Below are 18145 nucleotides of genomic sequence, written 5' to 3' on the forward strand. Positions count from 1 at the left end.
AAATTAGACAGTGTGCTCACTTAGCATGTCTACCAAAAGTGGAATGATACAGAGAAAATAATATGGCCCCTGCCCAAGGATGACACACATATTCATGAAGTGTTCCTTTTTTTGTTTTTTGAGACAGGGTTTCTCTGTGTAACAGTTCTGGTTGTCCTAGAACTCAGTCTGTAGACCAAGTTGGCCTCGAACTCACAGAGATCTGCCTGCCTCTGCCTTCCAAGTCTGGAATTAAAGGCTGGTACCATCACTGCCTGGCACATTTCCATTTTTTTTTTTTTTTTTTTTTTTTTTGGTTTTTTTTTTTCGAGACAGGTTTCTCTGTGGCTTTGGAGGCTGTCCTGGAACTAACTCTTGTAGACAAGGCTGGTCTTGAGCTCACAGAGATCCGCCTGCCTCTACCCCCGAGTGCTGGGATTACAGGCGTGCACCACCACCGCCCAGCTCATGTTCCATATTTTTGAAGACCATTAATGTCCTAAAACATCTTACAAAGATTGAGAGAGTAGACAATGTGTATCCAGAGTACCTGAGTTCAAGTCCTGGTTCTAAGCATGCCAGCAGTCCCAGCATGAATAACACATTTAACAGGCATGATTATTCTCTTATAATTTTGCCATAAATACTGCAGGTGCCTCAAGCCAGTGTAAGAAAGTAAATATGAAGCTGGTGATACAGCTCAGCCCTTGTCACCAAACCTGGGCCCCTGGGTTCGGTCCTCTGAACCCATACTCCTGCATACTTTCCTCTGAATTCCACATACACTGTGACATATAGAGGCCCGGACACACACATAAACACAAAATGAGCAAATACAATTTTTTTAAATAAGAAACTTGGTAAGTACAGAGCATCCACTGAAGTATCTCAGTGTTTGTTCTGTGACTTACAGGAGATACACACTGTATTTTAGTGTCCCATGAACCCATGGGCAAATGGGGAAGATCACTCCAGCTTTTTCATTAGTGTCTATGTATATGTATGCTGCTTCTTTTTCACACTTAAGGGTAATTTATAGCCTTATCAAGTACTAAATTCTGTGATATTCAGATTATTTTTAGTAATAATGACCATTTTTGGCAAATTTTTGGCAATTTGGCAAATTTTTCTTTCAGTGTATTGTAAAACATAAACAACACCAAGCTACTCAGAGAAACCCTATATGGAAAAAAGACAGACAGAAAGGAAGGAAGGAAGAAAGAAAGAAAGAAAGAAAGAAAGAAAGAAAGAAAGAAAGGAAGAAACAACAGAGTCTTACTAGGGACTTGTCTTGTTTCAGTAATCCAGTATGGTGTTTAATTCCATGAGGGCCAGTCCTTATCACTGACTAAAATAAATGATTATTAAGATTATGTATCAGGCAGGGCAGTGGTGGCCCACACCTTTAGTCCCAGCACTCGGGAGGCAGAGGCAGGTGGATCCCTGTAAGTTCGAGACCAGCCTAGTCTACAAGAGTTAGTTCCAGGACAGTCTCCAAAGCCACAGAGAAACCCTGTCTCAGAAAAAAAGAAAAATAAATAAAATAAAAATGAATATTCTTAACTTCACAGCTGACCTATCTTCTTTTATTTAAATATTTCTTCAGTAATTGTGTTTCATGGGAATCCCTTTCCTCTGTAATAAACTTCAGTGTGTATTGTTCACAGTTAGAATCACACACATTTCTGGCATTTCTTAAGGACAGTGTGGCCAGGGCTGTGCTTGTCTAGTCACCTTCAGCCTTTTCACAGAGGTTAGAGGTTGATGGCAGACCTGAAGGACAAAGTCTGTTGTTGAAGGTTTATTTTACTATTTGGGGTGCATGATTGTTTTACCCGAGTGCATGTCTGTGCACCACATTCATGTCTGTGCCTGTGAAGGTGGTGAGCCTCCATGTGAATGCTGAGAATCAAACCCAGGTCCTTTCCAAAAATAAGTGCTCTTAACCACTGAACCAACTCCCCCACCCAAAGTCTGTTTCCTTTACAGAGATAGAAGAATTGTGTCTGCAGAATTGTGTCACACAGGGCTGGATGGCTGCCCATGCATTTTAGCATTTCATTTCCACTCTTCCCCAACAGTTCTGAGCTACTGGGAGACGCGTACATTTTGTCAGATAGCCTCTCTGCAGGGTTCAGCCATAGATAGATTTTCTCAACTTCTTCAGCAACCTGCTGGTAAAGTACTAGTCTGATGGACTATGATCATAAAACTTGCAATAAGATACTAGATATATCTTATCTAGATTAGATTAGATATCTACCAAATTAGATAGATGAAATTAGAACTACTCCACATGCGGTTATACATATGGGATCAAACTGGCAAGGAAGAACATTGGAAGACAATGTGTTAATATTTAAAATACCCCAAATATCTCAAGCAAGCGGATGAAAGAACAGAAATTTTCTTCCTTCCTTTTTTTTTTTTTTTTTGAGACAGAGCTTCTCTGTGTAGCTTTGGAGCCTGTCCTGGAAGTTACTTTGTAGGCCAGGCTGGCCTGGATCCCACAGAGATCTGCCTGCCTCTGCCTCCTGAGCACTGGGATTAAAGGCATGCACCACTACCACCCAGCAGAATTTCCTTTCTTGTGATACTGGATCCAAGTTTTCTTCCATTTTCCCCCTACAAGTTTCTACTGGGCTACAGATGGGTCACTTCTTACTTTCACCATAGCTGCAGTTCAATATAGATATTTTAATGCAGGTTTATACAAGAGGGTTAAAACAGGAGAGGTCCTCAGAAAACATACCTGAGAGCATAGGTGCGGGTATTTCAAAGAAATTATTCTCAAGGAGTAAGACATACCCAACTGAAGACCCTTGCTGTGTTTGTGTTCATGGTTTTGGCCCCTGAACATGTGGCCCCAAAGAAAATCTCCAGCATTCTGGAGGCAAAGGTAGGTGGATCTCTGTGAGTTCAAGGCCAGCCTGGTCTATAGAGTGAGTTCCAGGACAGGCTCCAAAGCTACACAGAGAAACTCTGTCTCAAAAACAAAAAAAACAAAAAAACCAGATGTAATGTGTCTAGCCATCTCAAGCCCCTTTGTAGTAGGGCTTTCTTTTGGGCTGCCCACTCACAAATAATGACACAGAGACTTATTAATTATTAAAGCTTGGCCTTAGCTTAGGATCATTCCCAACTAGATTTTTTCTTCTATTACTAGTTATATTTACTATTTATTGAGAACCAACGACCTCTTATAACTTAAATCATCCTGCTTCTATTAATCCATGTTCTGCCATGTGGCTTTTACCTCTCTCTTAGTCTGTATGTCTGACTTGCTCTACATCTTGCTGGTGTCTCCTGTGTGCCTAGATTATCTCTTCCTCTCTCTCCCTGGAAATTCCACCTATCCTCTCCTGCCTAGCTATTGGCCATTCATCTCTTTATTAAACCAATCACATTCCTTAGGCAGGTGAGGCAAAACATAGACACATCTTCACAAAGTATAAATAAATATTCCTCAACACCCCTTTGACTTTCCTGCAATGATGGGTTGTATTGGAAGCCAAAGTAAACCCTTTCTCTCTTAAATTTTCTTTCCGCAGGGTGATCTGTCACAGTAACAGGAAATGAAACTAACTAGTACTGTTTGAATAAAGTTGAAAGATGCAGAACTATTATACAGAAATCAAAAACTGGGGGTGGAGACATAGCTCAGTGGTTAAGAGCACCCACCACCTAGTCTTCCAATGATCCTGAGTTCAATTCCCAGCAACCACATGGTGTGGCTCACAACCATCTGTAATGAGAACTGGTGCTCTCTTCTGGTGTGCAGGCATATATGCAGGCAGAACACTTGTCTATATAACAAATAAATAAATCTTAAAAAAAACTATCCAAAAAGGAAATTGAGACAATAATGTCATTCCCATTATTAATAAATAAAAACACTTAGTAATAAACTTAGCCATTGATTTTTTTTTTTTTTAAGGCTTGTATATTGGCTTTGATTAAGGAGGAGGAAGGGAAGAGAATGTGTGCTGCAGTCTCATCTGGATCAACATCTCCTCTGATAAACTCTGTTGCTCTAAAAAAAAAAAAAAAATGTATAAAGCATACTTACTATCCTAATCTACAGAGCAGAACTCACCAAACAAATCAGGGCCTTTGTTATCGTCAGAGAGTCTGTTACTACTCATTTCAGGTTTTAACTTAGTTTCAAAAGAAAGACAAGTACATAGGTGGTAACTAACAAGAGTATATTCAAGTGTTTTACAAGGTCAAGCCCTGAACACCAAACACCGAGAACCGTCCCTTGTAGCAGCTGTTCCTAAGTATGATGCTATCTATTCAAACAAATATGGAAGTTCATACTTTTGCAGTTTTTGAACCCTAATAAAAGGCCTTAAGAGTGTACTAACATCTGTATAAAAAGCTTTGTAAAATAAAACTAGAGGGCTGGGAAGATGGCTCAGATGGTGAAGGCACTTGTCATCAAGCCTGACAACTGATCTCAACCCTCAGATTCACATAGTAGAAGGAACCTGATTGTCAGCATGTTGTCCTCTGACCTTCATACAAGAATGTGGCTTGCCACTGGGTTGAGCTCCTGGAGTCTTGAAGAAAGGGAGGTGGGATTGTATGAGCCAGGGGTGGTCATGATGTTGGGGGGGAGTGGCACAGAGACAGCTGACCTGGGCTCATAAAAGCTCACAACCTCTGGACTGACTGCTAGGGAGCCTCTACAGGACTGCCCTTGTCCTTTGCATGTGTGTGACAGTTGTGTAGCTTGGTCTCTTTGTAAGGCTTCTAGCATGAGATCAAGACCTGTCCCTGGAGTTCAGCTGGCTTTTGGGAACCTGTTTCCCATGCTTTATTACCTTCCCCAGCTCTGACAAAGGGGGAGGAGCTCAGTCCTGCCTCAATTTAATGTGCGATGCTTTGTTCAAGCCCATGGGAGGTCTGCCCCTTTCTGCATGGAGAAGGAGGAGGAGTGGAAAAGGAGGGGGGTAGATGGGAAGTGGTGGTGTTGGGGTGGCTGGAGACTTGGAAGGGGGAGGGGAAAATGTAAAATAAATGAAAGAATGTTATTTAAATTAAGAGAGGATGGGCTTGCACACCTGAGTAATAAATAGACAAATGAATGTGTTGCTAAAAAAGAAACTAAAACTAGGACAGCTGAGAGCAGAATTTCAGAGCTTACAAACTAAAACCTCAGTAATTACTCAGAAGGGCACAAAGCTATTACATAAAACAGGCATAGGGCTTATAATGTCCAGAAATCATAAATATACTATGCACAAGACAGTCAAGTGAATATTTTATATTTACTGATGTTTAGTATTTTACAATGATCTTAAGTTATATGCATTTCAACTTTCAGTTTAAAAACCTATGAATTTATTAGTTTCTAAGAGGCAGAATTTGAATTTGTATACCTGACATAACCCCGACTCTAGGCTACACATTACTGCTTATATTTTCTATTCCTTGACTTGCTGTGGAATGTGAGGTATTCTGGGCAAACCACCATATTCTCATTAGTGATGGCCAGCAGGTCAGTTCTTACGGATTGTCTTAAGTAATAAGGGGGAGTGGCTTGCTGGCTTTATCATCACATTTCTTGAAGACATAGGGAAATACGGAAGGTGGAGGGCATGGGTGTTATACTGATTGATCTAGCTGGCTTTCGGCTTGATTAGCTGTCTTTGAGGATATGAACAAGAGTGGATAAGCATCTCTCCTAAATGATTCCAGATTCACCACATCTAAGCATGACCAAAAGTTTTTAAGTACAGAAGCGAGGCCACAGGAAAAGATGTCTGAATGGCACAGGTATGTCTAGATGGAGGGGAGCCTCAAGGCAAGAAGTAATACCAGAAATGAATGAGAATGAGAAAGCTCAGGAGTTCTGAAGACACAGGGTCATGGGGGCTGGGCAGTCCCAAGGATTGAAGTATGGATAAGCAGGCTGGGAAAAGCAGCACTGAGAGAACGTGTAAATCAGTGACCCATGGTTCGTGACATTGAAGAAGGACACCATGCCTTCTTCACAGTCAAGGAAAACCCCAACCCGATGGAGAGGGACAGCCACAAAGGGGGTCAGAACAGTAGGATCACAGTTGGAAGAATCCTCAAAAATACTATACTTTGATCCACCCTGCAACCCTATAACCCAGTAGCCATTCTGAGGTTTGTATCTGTGGTGAACATTTGGCTGATTTTTGCCTCGTCTAACATCAAACTTTAAAGTACGTCTTCTAGCGTAAACTCCCAGGATCCAGGCACTCTTCTTAGACACATCCACTTCCCAGTAATGTTTTCCTGAGGAGAAACATTTGGAGCCCAAGATACTATTATTATAACACTTAAATGGCCAAATGGGCACAGATGCCACTTGTCTGTGGTCTTCTGAAAGAATCAGATTCAAATTGAGGTTTTCTGGGTTAAATGTGAAGTCCACTGTAAGGGAAAAAAAGGAAAAGAAAAAGATCAGGTGACAGATACAATGGTAGCCTGTTTGATGACACTGTGAAAAGCAAACACTGGAAGGGTTAGGAGAAAATAATATTGATTGATTGCGGGAGATGGTAAAACAATACAAACATGTTATATGGTTGTTGTTTTAGAACGGGGTATTGCTAAGTAGCCCAGGTTAGCCTTCAACATGCAATTCTCTTGCCTCATCACCCTTGTGCTCATATTTATAGGCATGTACCACCATATAAGCCTTAGAGGAACATATTATGTGTATGTGGTAACACAGGAGACGAAGGTGATGAGCCCTCATTGAACCAACATTTTGGAAAGATGATCACAACACAGCGATTTGAAGATCTGCAATTTCTTACCCCAGTAGCCCCGGACGGCTGTTAGCTCTGAAACGATAAAAGATTTGGTGACTTTTATGAGAAGCAAAAGTTTGTTAAGTGTTCTCTCTAGAGATAGGAAAGGCTGATATAGTGAAGCTACAAACTGGTAAATGAGAGGACAAACCAGATCCTTTACAGTTAGTTCTCCCTCAGACACAACTGCATCTTCCTCCTCACAGAATGCCCCTCCCTGACCCGGACCCCAACCCCGTGCTCTCATCACCTTTCCCTTTAAACTTACTCCATGACAACATAGGAGCCCTATATGAACACTCTCCGATTCACTCCTCGCTCACCTCTAAACTTTTGGAGCATGTCGCTCAGATCAGGAGCTTGGAATACCACCTTCAGTTTCTTAGAAACCACTTTTGGCTTCTTCAATGTCCAGATCTGACTCCTAGGGATGAAGAAATATTTTGATGTTTACATCTGTCAGATTGCTGTCTCTCTAACATACTGCCTTTATCCCCTCATTGGTGTACTTGGTACGTGAGGAGCCTCAGGGAAAGCCCTGACTGAATAGAAGCCATAGGTCTCTGCGAAATGTCCCCACTTAACCTGCTGTATGATACTGAGAGGATCTACACCTCCTGAAATCACAGTTGCCTCTCCCAAATACGGGCTAACTTTCACTCCCTTGAAATCTCATGGAAATCATACAAATTTGGGTGAAGAGCAAAGGGAAGACTTGGCTGCCTCACTGAAGACAGGGTGCAGACACATGAGTTCTCAAGGAAATTAAGAGCAAAACTGTAGGTCCTGACTGTTATGTAGGGCACTGCACAGATAGCCGGTGAGTTTGTGAGCAATCCAAACCCTGGATTCTACTGGCACATTAAGGAGAACAGACAGTTAGAGGGAGAACAAAGCCTGAACTCCAGTGGTGACCTACATCAGAAATAATAGATTGTAGTGGGGAAAATTTACCAAACAAAATGTTATGACTTAAAATGAGCATAACCAGCCAGATATAGTGGCTCCTGCCTGCAATCCCAGCACACAGAAGGCAGAGGCAGGAGGCTCAGCAGCTCAAGGCCAACCTCATTTACTCAGCAAGTTCAAGACCATGCAGCTTTAGCTGCATGGAACTCTGTCTCAAAAAACCAAAAACAAACCCCCAAATGAGCCTAGTTCTAACTTCATGTGTGTTTAAAGGAAGTTGATGCTAGCAGATTGGCAATTATGGATTCAAGGATCAATACTTTAACATCAGAGTTTGTAAAGCTTGCCAAACAAGAGATTAGTTATTGAAAACTTGGAGAAGAATCACAAACCCCAAGGTGTGTGCCTCTTTTTAAAAGTCAGTAGAAATCTTCTATTCTCAGTGAACAAAATAAGTGTGAAGACTAATCCCCATGGCCTGTCTTAGGTGTGAAGAGCAGTACCCATGGCCTGATTTATGTGTGAAGAGCAGGTGGCCTGTCTTAGGTCTTGGTCAGGCTTCCTGGGTACAAAACAACTATGAAATAGGAGATCCAGGACTGGTAGCAGGAAGGGAATGTGAAACAGTGACATTAAGTCACAGGAAAATGACTACTCTGAAATCTCTAATGCCCTTTGTGGCCTAATCTGACTTAAACTGCCACATTCACTACCATTGAGTCTAGTTCATTCTCTGTGGGGACAGGACCAGTCAAGTCTTTACCTAGGACCAGCAGTTCTAAGTAATGTGGCATCCATATGTCCTTGATCTTGGAGAGATTTTTCCCACTGGTATAAAAATGTTTGTAATGGCTCCTGTTTTAGTTAGGGTTTCTAATGTTGTGCTAAACAGCGTGAACAAAAACAACTTGAGGAGGAAAGGATTTATTTTAGCTTACATGTCTGGATCACAGTCCATCATGAAGGGAAGTCAGGGCAGGAACTCAAGGCAGGTACCTGGAGGCAGGAACTGAAGCAGAGACCATGGAGGGGTGCTGCCTGATCCTCACGGCTATTCAGCCTGCTTTCTTATACAATCCAGGACCATATGATACAACCCACATCAACCATGAATCAAGAAAATGTCTCATAGGCTTGCCTACAGGGCCACTCTAATGGGTTCATTTGCTCAGTGGAGGCTCCCTTTTCTCAGCTGACTCTAGCTTGTGTGAAACCGACAAAAAAACTAATAGGGACAACTACTAATCAGTCTTTTTTACACAAAAAGCACTACTTGGAGTCACCCATACGCACCATTTCAAGATACCGCTCATATCCTAGGGAGAAGAAAATAAAAACATAAGTCACAGAGTGTGTGAATCAGAGCAGGGTTAGCGAAAAAAGCAAAGCAGAAGGAGGAGATGAAGAGTACATTATTTTATCTGTATTTTTTTCTAGATAGCTTTTCTAAATGTGGCCCAAGGCCGTGAGGAACTGATCCTCCTTCTTCAGTGCTGAGGTTACAAATAACTGCCAGCAAAACTGGCTAAAAAAAAAATATGGTTTCTTTCCATCTTCTTTTTAAAAAGTTATGTCAAAATATCAACAAAACTGGCAACCCTTAGGCTAAACATACCAGGAAAAAATAAAGAAGAGGCACAATTTTCAAATGGGGAAGAAAAGATAAGACATTGGCCAGGCGGTGTTGGCACACGTCTTTATTCTCAGCACTCCAGAATTAGAGGCAGGCAGATATCTTTGAGTTCGAGGCCAGCCTGGTCTACAGAGAGTTCCAGGACAGGCTCAAGAAAAAAAATAAAAAGATGAGACATTGCTACTGACCTTAAAGACACTAAAAAAAAGAAAAAAAAGAAAAAAAATGTGGTGGTGCATGCCTTCAATCTCACTTCAGAGGCAGAAGAGTTGGGCTACATAGTGAGACTCTGTCACACAAAACAAACAAATTGAAAAAAACCACAGGAGCTGGGGTGTGGTTTGGAGGTAGAATTTTTACCTAGCAAGTGTGAGGCTCTGGATTGAATGCCTAAGCCCTTCCCCACTCCGGTTTGTTGTGTTATAAACAAATTAGATAAGTTAGAGAAGATGAACAAATTCCCAGAAGTACCCAAGCAACCAATACTGATTCAAGAAGAAAGAAAGAATGTATAAGAATGAAAACATGTAACAAGATGAGATTTGAAGTCAAGCTTTGTGTAAGGAAAGGCCAAGCATGGTTTCACTGTTGAATTTTTACTAAAAGTTTAAAAGGATAATTAAAACCAGTATTTTTAAAATTCTTCCAAAAAATACAAAATGGCTTTATGTAATACTAAAATTGTTAAAGCGTCACAAGAAGAAATATCAAAAGCACCATGGGGCTGGAGATACAGCCTGGCAGTAGAGTCCTGGAGACAAAAATGAAAAAGGGCAGTCCAGATGGCTCAGTGGAGAGAGGTGCCTGCTGCCAAATCCAATGACTTGAGTTCAGTTCCTGGTACCCATATGGTGAAAGGAGAGGACAAACTCCCACAAGTTGTCCTTTGATCTCTTCATGTGGGCTATAGCACATATGCATGCATCCATGTGTGCACACACACACACACACACACACACACACACACACACACACACACTAAAAAAATGCAATTAAAAAGTTTTAAATCCCAGCTGGGCAGTGGTGGTGCATGTCTTTAATCCCAGCACTCAGGAAGCAGAGGCAGGTGGATATCTGTGAGTTTGAGGCCAGCCCAATCTACAGAGCGATTTCCAGGACAGGCTCTAAAGTTATGAGAAACCCTGTCTCAAAACACACACACACACACACACACACACACACACACACACACACACACACACACACACACCCCAAAACAAAACACAACAAAAACATAAAATCCCAAAACAAAAATTAAAACTCATGGACGTGGCTATTATAATCATGATCAAATAAGATTCATCCCATAAATAGAGATTTGGTTCAACATAAATATATCAGTCAATGTGATAGACCAGATTAATAGAAAAAAGAATAAAAATCACCATCTCAATGATGGTGGGGGAAAAAAAAAAGCATTTGACAAAGTTCCACTTCTGTTGATATAAAAACAAGAAAGAGAGCAGGCAGGATTAGAAGGCAGAGGAGCATCTTCAGCCTCTCAAAGATGTATAAACCCACCAGCTAATTATCATAACTTAATGGCAGAAAACTGGTTTCCCTTAAGACTGGAAAAGAGGAAAAAAATATTCTCTTCCACAACTTCCATTCAACACTGAGTGTTCTTAGCTAGGAAGAGAGGCAATATGTCTCTGCATTCTGAGGTGAGGTGCTCATTCCTACCTGCAGCAGCTCTATGGCTGACCACTGGCACCGACGCTCCAGATCTGAGATAAGTTCTTCCACCAACTGGCTCTGTTGAGCCAGCTCAGCCTCCGCCTCTGCCAGGCTGTCCTCTATCAGCTGCTCCTCCTCCCCCAGTCTTTTCAGCTCTCTCTGTTCCTCCTCGTTCAGGGTTCTCCTAAGCTCATTAAACCCAGTTTGTATCCTTTGTCTCTCATTCTGGATCTGGCACTGCAGGAATGGACAGGGAGAGAGAGAGAGAGATGTAATGAGTCTGTCAGGCTAAGGTAAGATGTCGGTATAAGATAGTAGAACTTCAATCCAGGGCAGACATTGGAATAGAACACCAATCTGGGGATGCTAATATTCCCTTTGTTACAAACAAATCCCAAATAGGAAAACAAACAAACAACCCCCTCTTGTCTTATCTAGGCAACCTCCAAAAATAATACAAGACTGGAATAAGGCTCAGATTGTAGACAAATGTCTTGGGCGCTCGTGGCTCCCTGAATTAGCACTCCTGGTTTTGAAACCTAGAGTACAGTGGGAAATTACCAATACGGAGTCAGGTAGAAATATAAGGGTATCTAATAGGGAAAAGCCTTACTTACAGAGCAACCTAGCCAGCCGGCGTGGTAGCGGTCAGTACCGCAAGCAGCAAGGTGAAACCGAAAGCGCAAACGCAGTCACACTACGCAAACGCAGTCACACTACGTCACTCTGACCACACCCTCACAAGCGTGGTCAGGCACACCTGTAGCCAGCCCCTAAGTAGGCGTGGCTACAGCTTCCCCTACACTAAAGAAAACCTTTTTTTTGCCTGGTGTCTTCCAGCAGAAGTATCAGAGCCTGGTAGTGGGGGTGGGATGGGGATGGGATGTTGGGGGGGTTGGGGGTAGAGAGAAGAACTAAGACTCTTCCATCCTTCAGCATTATATAGTTTATCTTTGCTTTCAATTCCAAATATTTGTGGGTATTTACAAGTCTGCTCCCCATCCCTCATCCCTAAAAAGGAACTTATAGATAGCTTTGGACTTATTGAATGTCAGGGAACAAAGATGAGGGGCCTAACTGGCTAGGGTTCCTATCAACATCCCTCAGGAAGCATGTCCTGCCTTCCAGGAGATTCTGTCTTCTTTGATGTCAGCTTCCAATTTCTCTGCCTTCTCCTGCTCCTCCCTCAGCCTCTTGAGAGCTTTCTGGAGAGTCTCCTGTGAGAAAGGAATCATATTTGTCATGCTTTCCACCTGGGCAGAGAGCTAACAAAAAAACCAGGTTGCTCCTGAAAAGATCGGTGTATAGAAATTGTGAGGTTGATGCTTAGTGTTTATGACACAGCAGAACATCTGCAGAGAATGCATTCTTTATCCCTAGAGGAGCAGAGCCATCACCTGCACACCAGCCAGAGCAGCCTGCATCTTTTTCCTTAGAGTAAGTACAGAGCAGGTGTAATCCTTTCCTCAGACTGATGCTCTTCCCACAACCAGTTCACAGTATTCCCCAGCGGTGGCCCTGCAGAGGGGAGTGCTGGAAGCATTCTTCACCACATGTAACACAATGGAAAGGGAACCCCAAAACCTTCTGCTCTTGGTCAAGAGATTGTGTGTACTGCAGGACAACCCATTATATAAACGGAAAGAAAAGATATTTCTAGGCGTTAGGAACTGAACATAAGGTAAGAGCTCAATACTATGGTGGTAATGTGAATCAAGGATGAGAAGGGATGATTTCTTACCAAGGACCATTTTCTTCCCTATCTTGCTCCCTGGTGGCCTCACCTGATATTCCTTGACTGCTTCCTCCCGGAGGAAGGTGTTGTGATCAAGATGCTCCCGAGAATGCATACAAAGTCGGCAAATGACCTTCCTATCTTCCTTACAGAAGAGAAGGAGTTTCTCTCCGTGATGTATACAGAGATCTCTTTTTGTCCCAGTGTCAGGGTTCAACTTGACTTCCCTAAGTCTTGCTACTATATCTGCCAGATGCCGATTAACCTGTAGATTTTTAAATAAGAATCTAGTACCACACACAGGACAGCTGCTTTTCCCTTTGCTGTTGACCACTGCATTCTTCTTGTTCATGGTGATGCAGGCTTGGCATACATTGTGGCCACAGCCTAAACTCAGGGGTTCTTTCAAAAGCTCTTGGCAGATAGGGCAAATGGTCTCCTCTTTTACATTCATCGGAACTGCTGAAGCCATTATACTGTACTGCTGCCCTATTTTTTCTTGTCCTGACTTCTGAGGCTCTTCTTTCTTAAGGACTGCTGGATGGCTAGGAAGATTAGAAAATGAAGGCAACTTAAAACAGCACTGCCGCTTAGTATCCTTCCAGGTGGGTGATGTGATGGCAGAAAGCTCTTACTTTTCAGCTGTGAGTAGATAGAACCTGAAACACAGACCAATTATACTTTGGTGAATAGAGCAGAAATTCTCCAGATGAAGAATGTGGTGGCGGCACCGAAAAGAGTACAGACTAAGGCAAAATGAAGGAAGAATGAGAAACTCCAAAAGCAAAATTAACACAGGCCTTATCACTATGCAGAAGTGCAGTCAACCTGCAGAAGACCTAGGAACTGCGTAGCACACTGGCAATGGGCAAGGTCTCTCTTTTCTTCCTAGAATTTGACCACAAAGCACAGTGTTGGTGTCACCATGATTGGGACCTGGCAAGTTTGGGAGTATGTTTTCCTGCCTCCATTATTAAAAAACAAAAACCAGCTGGACAGTGGTGGTGAATGCCTTTAATCTTAGCACTCAAAAAGAGGCAGAGGCAGGCAGATCTCTGTGAGTTCAGGGCCAACCTGGTTTACAGAGCAAGTTCCAAGACAGCCAAGGCTACACAGAGAAAACCTGTCTCAAAAAACAAAACAAAACAAAACAAAACAAAATTGGCACAGGATTATCCAAGCTGCTATTCTCAAGTAGGTAAAGGGCTTGGGATATCAGGAAGGTCTCTGACAGCCCCTTAATGGGAGTAGGAAGGAAGTAAAGGCTCTTTTTAGCATCTACTAATTTCATTTCATTAAATTTTAAAAATAATATATTTGAAATCAAGATCTTACTAAGAGCAGGAACAAACCAATGCCAAAACTAGCAGAAATAAATAAGAGCTGAAATTAATGAGATGGAAACTAAAAGAATAAAAAGGGTCAATTAAATAGAGTTCTTTGAAAGGGTAAACAAGCTGAAAATATCTTAGCCAAAGGAGCCAGAAAAAAGAGAGAGTGGATGCATATGATCTGTACACATTATAGAAATGCACACATTTAAAAGAACAAAAGATATTATCTTTAAAAGTTAATAAAAGCTAATGAACATTAAAAGATGATGTTCAATCACCTATTGATTGGTAAGTAATAAACAGAAAAGTTTAAAAATCACTAAGGTCTGGAGAGATGGTTCTATAAGTTAAGATCATTTGTTACTACTCTTCCAGAGGGTGCAAGTTCAATTCCCAGCACCCATATAGTGACTCATGACTATCCATAACTCATGTACCATGGGATTTGAAACCATTTTCTGACCTCTGAAAGCACGAGCATCACACACACACACACACACACACACACACACACACACACACACATATTCTTTCTCTAATCTTCCCATCCTCCTTTTTCTTTTTATTATTTTTTAATTTTTTTATTTTGTTTGTTTTTGTTTTTTCAAGACAGGGTTTCTCTGTATAGCCTTAGCTGTCCTAGCTTTGTAGATCAGACTGGCCTGGAACTCACAGAGATCTGCCTGCTTCTGCCTCCTGAGTACTGGGACTAAAAGCGTATGCCACCACCACCCAGTTTAATTTGTATTTTTGAGACAAGGTCTCAAGTAGCCTGGGCCAGACCTCAAACTGGATAACCAAACATGACCTGGAACTTAACTTCTGAGCCTCCTGCCTAAACCTCCCAAGTGCTGGGACTATAAGCATCCACCATGGCCCACACTTTCACTTGAATATGTACTTGTTCTCTGTATTAAAACTTCCTGCAACTCCTCACAGTGCCTCTCTGGATTCTTTCTCTGACTCAGCAAGAATCCAGAGACACCAGGTAGAGGCCTCTTGCAGGCTCAGTCTACCTTAGAGAGCTCCCCAGCCTTCCTCATCAGGCACACTCTCATTGGAACATCCCCCATGCCCACCTCCTATTCCTTGCTCTGCAACTCCTCGGAATGCAACATCCTCCTCTCAATTCTAAGGAAAACCAACCTGTATTAAAGCCTTCAAATTCCTCACATGCTTAAGATTCTACTTAAGTTTCCTTGCTCTGAAAACTGAAGTTGAAAACCTTTAACCTTCTAAAACTGTGATTCTGAGTCACAGGCAGGCAGATCTCTGTGAGTTTGAGGCCAGCCTGGTATACAAAGTGAGTTCCAAGACAGTCAGAGCTGTTACACAGAGAAAACCTGTTTCTCAAAACCAAACCAAGAAACAAAATAAACAAGCAAACAAAAAACAAAAAACCAACCAAACAAAAAACCCATCATCCCATAGAATTAGTATAGTTACTTAATTTTTTATTGTTATTCCCAGGTAGAGCGTAAGTTAGAAAGTATTGAATGGATGTTTATCACACTTTTTTAATGCCAGAAATGTGCTTTAATTCCATTGACATTTTCATAAAAAATAAATACATAAATCTGCATTATCTTCTGTTTGGCCATGACTAAACTCTGTCAGGACAACAAGTATCTCCAGCAGTCAGGTGCAGACTCAGAAGAAGGCAGGTGAAGTGAACTCTGAAAAGTGAGGGTCTTAGACAGTGGCAGGTGTTGAACCTATCCATCGAGGTACAAAATGTCCCTATGTTAGCCTAACATGGGAATACTCAGGGTCAACACACAGAGCAAGCATCTTAGCAAGCATGTCAACACCAAGGACTCCTCAGCAATAGCTAACTCTGGTTAACTAGCACTGTGCAAGGAGACAAGGAACTGACATAGCCTTCAGTACAAAGACCCAAGAAGGAAGAGTGAGTAACAAGCCCTAAGGCAGATGAGGGGACTCTATGGTCACTTAAACAGAAGCAAGGAAGATGGGTGTTAGGGGAGGCACAGGCTTGCAGTCCCAGCTACTTATGAGGATAATGCAGGATGATATTTGAGCTCAGAAAGCTAAAGCCAGTCTCAGCAACGCAGTGAGTCTCAAAAAATGAATAAATGAACCAGGAAGTGGTGGCACATGCCTTTAATCCCAGCACTTGAAAGGCAGAGGCAGGTGAAGCTCTGTGAGTTGAAGACCAGCCTGGTGTACAGAGCGAGTTCCAGGACAGGCTCCAAAACTACAGAGAAACCCTGTCTAAAAAAACAAAAACAAACAAACAAAAAAAAGTGACACAGAGTTATCCAACCTGCTGCTCTCAAGTAGGTCAAGGGCTCTCGGGATGTCAGGAAAGTCACTGACAGCCCATTCCTGAGAGTAGGAGGGGAGTAGAAGCTCTTCTTAGCCCCAGTCCCTGAAACTACAGTATCCATTAGGTAAAGGGGAGAGAGAAGAGAGGGAGGAGGGGAGGAAGAGGGAGGAAGGGAGAAAGAAGTGGGAGGGGAGAGGGTGCAGAGCTCATGAGATTCCAGACCTGTTTGCAAGGTAGAACATCACAGTTGCAGAGCAGGAGGAAATGGGAAACGGGCTTACCCGGAGAAATAAGGGTTCCTCCAGAAAACAAGGTTTTCCTGTTCAACTTTCAAGTCGATTTCTCCCCTAACTCCTTTTCTCCCTTCAGATCACAATGGTTTCTGCGCGCTAAATGACCTCCCCCAAACTTGACTGAGTTCTCACCTCCCAGGGTCTCCCTCCCTCAGCCCTGCACAAACTTTCGCACACAACTTTGGACCCTCACCTCTGGGCCCCCGAAGGTGAAATCTTTCCTCTAGGCTGAAGCTGTGAGGAAAAGCCAAGGGCAGGCTTTGCTCAGCACCGGTGTTCAGCCTATCAGCAGCAGCCCCTCCCTCTCCCGATACCGGAGAAACGAAACTGAAATTCCAGACCAGCGGGAGCAGGAAAGAGGAAGAAACTTCTTGGCCCGAGGGCTGGCAAAACTTTAGGCCTCCGATAGAGGGCGATGCAGCAACCTTGGTGATCCAGGGGGAAACAGAGGTCTTGACCTAGAGTTGGAATTTTAAGTGGCCAAGAGTTTTTTGGTGATTGTGGCCAACCAAGGGCTGTCGCTGACATCAGGTAGGCAGAGGCCATGTTAAGGGAAGATTCCATTCAGTTAAGAAGGCAGTCACGAACTCGGGAGAGGTGAAGAAATCTTTATTAATGTGTGAGCCAAAAATCAAACAAATGGTCCAGCGAGCTTACACTCTCTGAGGGTGGTCTTTGAGTTCCTTAGTCATCAAAGGAAGTTGTTAGGCACGCTTACAAGAACAGACGTTGCAGGAAGACAGTTTGTAGACGTAAAAATACACAGTTGTTTCTGAATAACAATAGCCCTTTGGCTGTGAAAATAGGATCTACAGCATGCCCTGTGTCCACTGTAACAATCTGGTGTCCCACACCTCCAAGGCATAGTGGCCTTTTGGTTTTGTTCTTTTCCAGACAGGGTTTCTCTGTGTAACAGCACTAGCTGTTCTGTTGTCTTTGCTCTGAAGACCAGGCTGGCCTCTGCTCCTGAATGCTGTTTTTAAAGGCATGTATCACCAACACCTAGCTGCATAGTGTTTTTTTACAAGCAGGCCTCCTGGTAAAACCAGCTGACTTACTTCTAGGGTTTCCCTTGCTACCATAGCACTATATAAATTATCTTCTCTCCACTCCCTGTAACCCAAGCTGCAGAAGCTGTTAAATGCAAAGACAGTTCTCTATACAAAAAATTATCAAGTTAACCCACTCAACAAGAGGGAAATAATGCCTGGTACTGGAAACTTAGCCAATTACTCAGTGCTAAAGAAGTCACAGATCGCTGGGCATTGGTGGCGCACAACCTTAAACCCAGCACTTGGGAGGCAGAAACAGGTGGATCTCTGTGAGTTTGAGGCCAGTCTGGTCTACAAAGAGAATTCCAGGACAGTCTCCAAAGCTACAGAGAAACCCTGTCTTGAAAAAACAAAACAAACAAAAAGTCACAGATATTGGAGGAGAACCTACAACCACTACTTTACTAAACCAGCACAATCCTTAACAACCATCTCAACATTTAACCTTCTAT

At 42.5% G+C, this 18145-nt stretch overlaps 1 protein-coding gene and 1 non-coding gene across 5 annotated transcripts; one reads left to right on the top strand and one right to left on the bottom strand.

Moving 5' to 3' along the window:
- The first annotated feature begins 12 nt into the window (after window positions 1-12).
- Window positions 13-114, top strand: LOC113831179. Its single transcript, XR_003483875.1, has one exon. It is a non-coding gene; the product is annotated as a U6 spliceosomal RNA (small nuclear RNA).
- A 5118-nt stretch (window positions 115-5232) lies between these two features.
- Window positions 5233-16970, bottom strand: LOC100763830 (tripartite motif-containing protein 6). Of its 4 annotated transcripts, none has more exons than XM_027407918.2 (9): window positions 16835-16960; window positions 13360-13383; window positions 12774-13269; window positions 12111-12206; window positions 10996-11226; window positions 8973-8995; window positions 7094-7194; window positions 6777-6803; window positions 5233-6387 (listed from the first exon to the last, which is right to left on the bottom strand). In XM_027407918.2, exons 3-9 carry the CDS (start codon window positions 13194-13196, stop codon window positions 5828-5830), a joined length of 1461 nt encoding a protein of 486 aa, XP_027263719.1. In that variant the 5' UTR covers window positions 13197-13269; window positions 13360-13383; window positions 16835-16960; the 3' UTR covers window positions 5233-5827. The 4 variants fall into 4 exon arrangements, with proteins under 4 accessions (XP_027263719.1, XP_027263721.1, XP_027263718.1 ...); XM_027407920.2 differs by lacking the exon at window positions 16835-16960 and adding an exon at window positions 16630-16828; XM_027407917.2 differs by having other exon boundaries at window positions 12774-13383; window positions 16835-16969.
- Window positions 16971-18145: the final 1175 nt, after the last annotated feature.

Source organism: Cricetulus griseus, chromosome 3, assembly GCF_003668045.3.
Source record: "Cricetulus griseus strain 17A/GY chromosome 3, alternate assembly CriGri-PICRH-1.0, whole genome shotgun sequence".
In the NCBI taxonomy this organism is placed as follows: domain Eukaryota; kingdom Metazoa; phylum Chordata; class Mammalia; order Rodentia; family Cricetidae; genus Cricetulus; species Cricetulus griseus.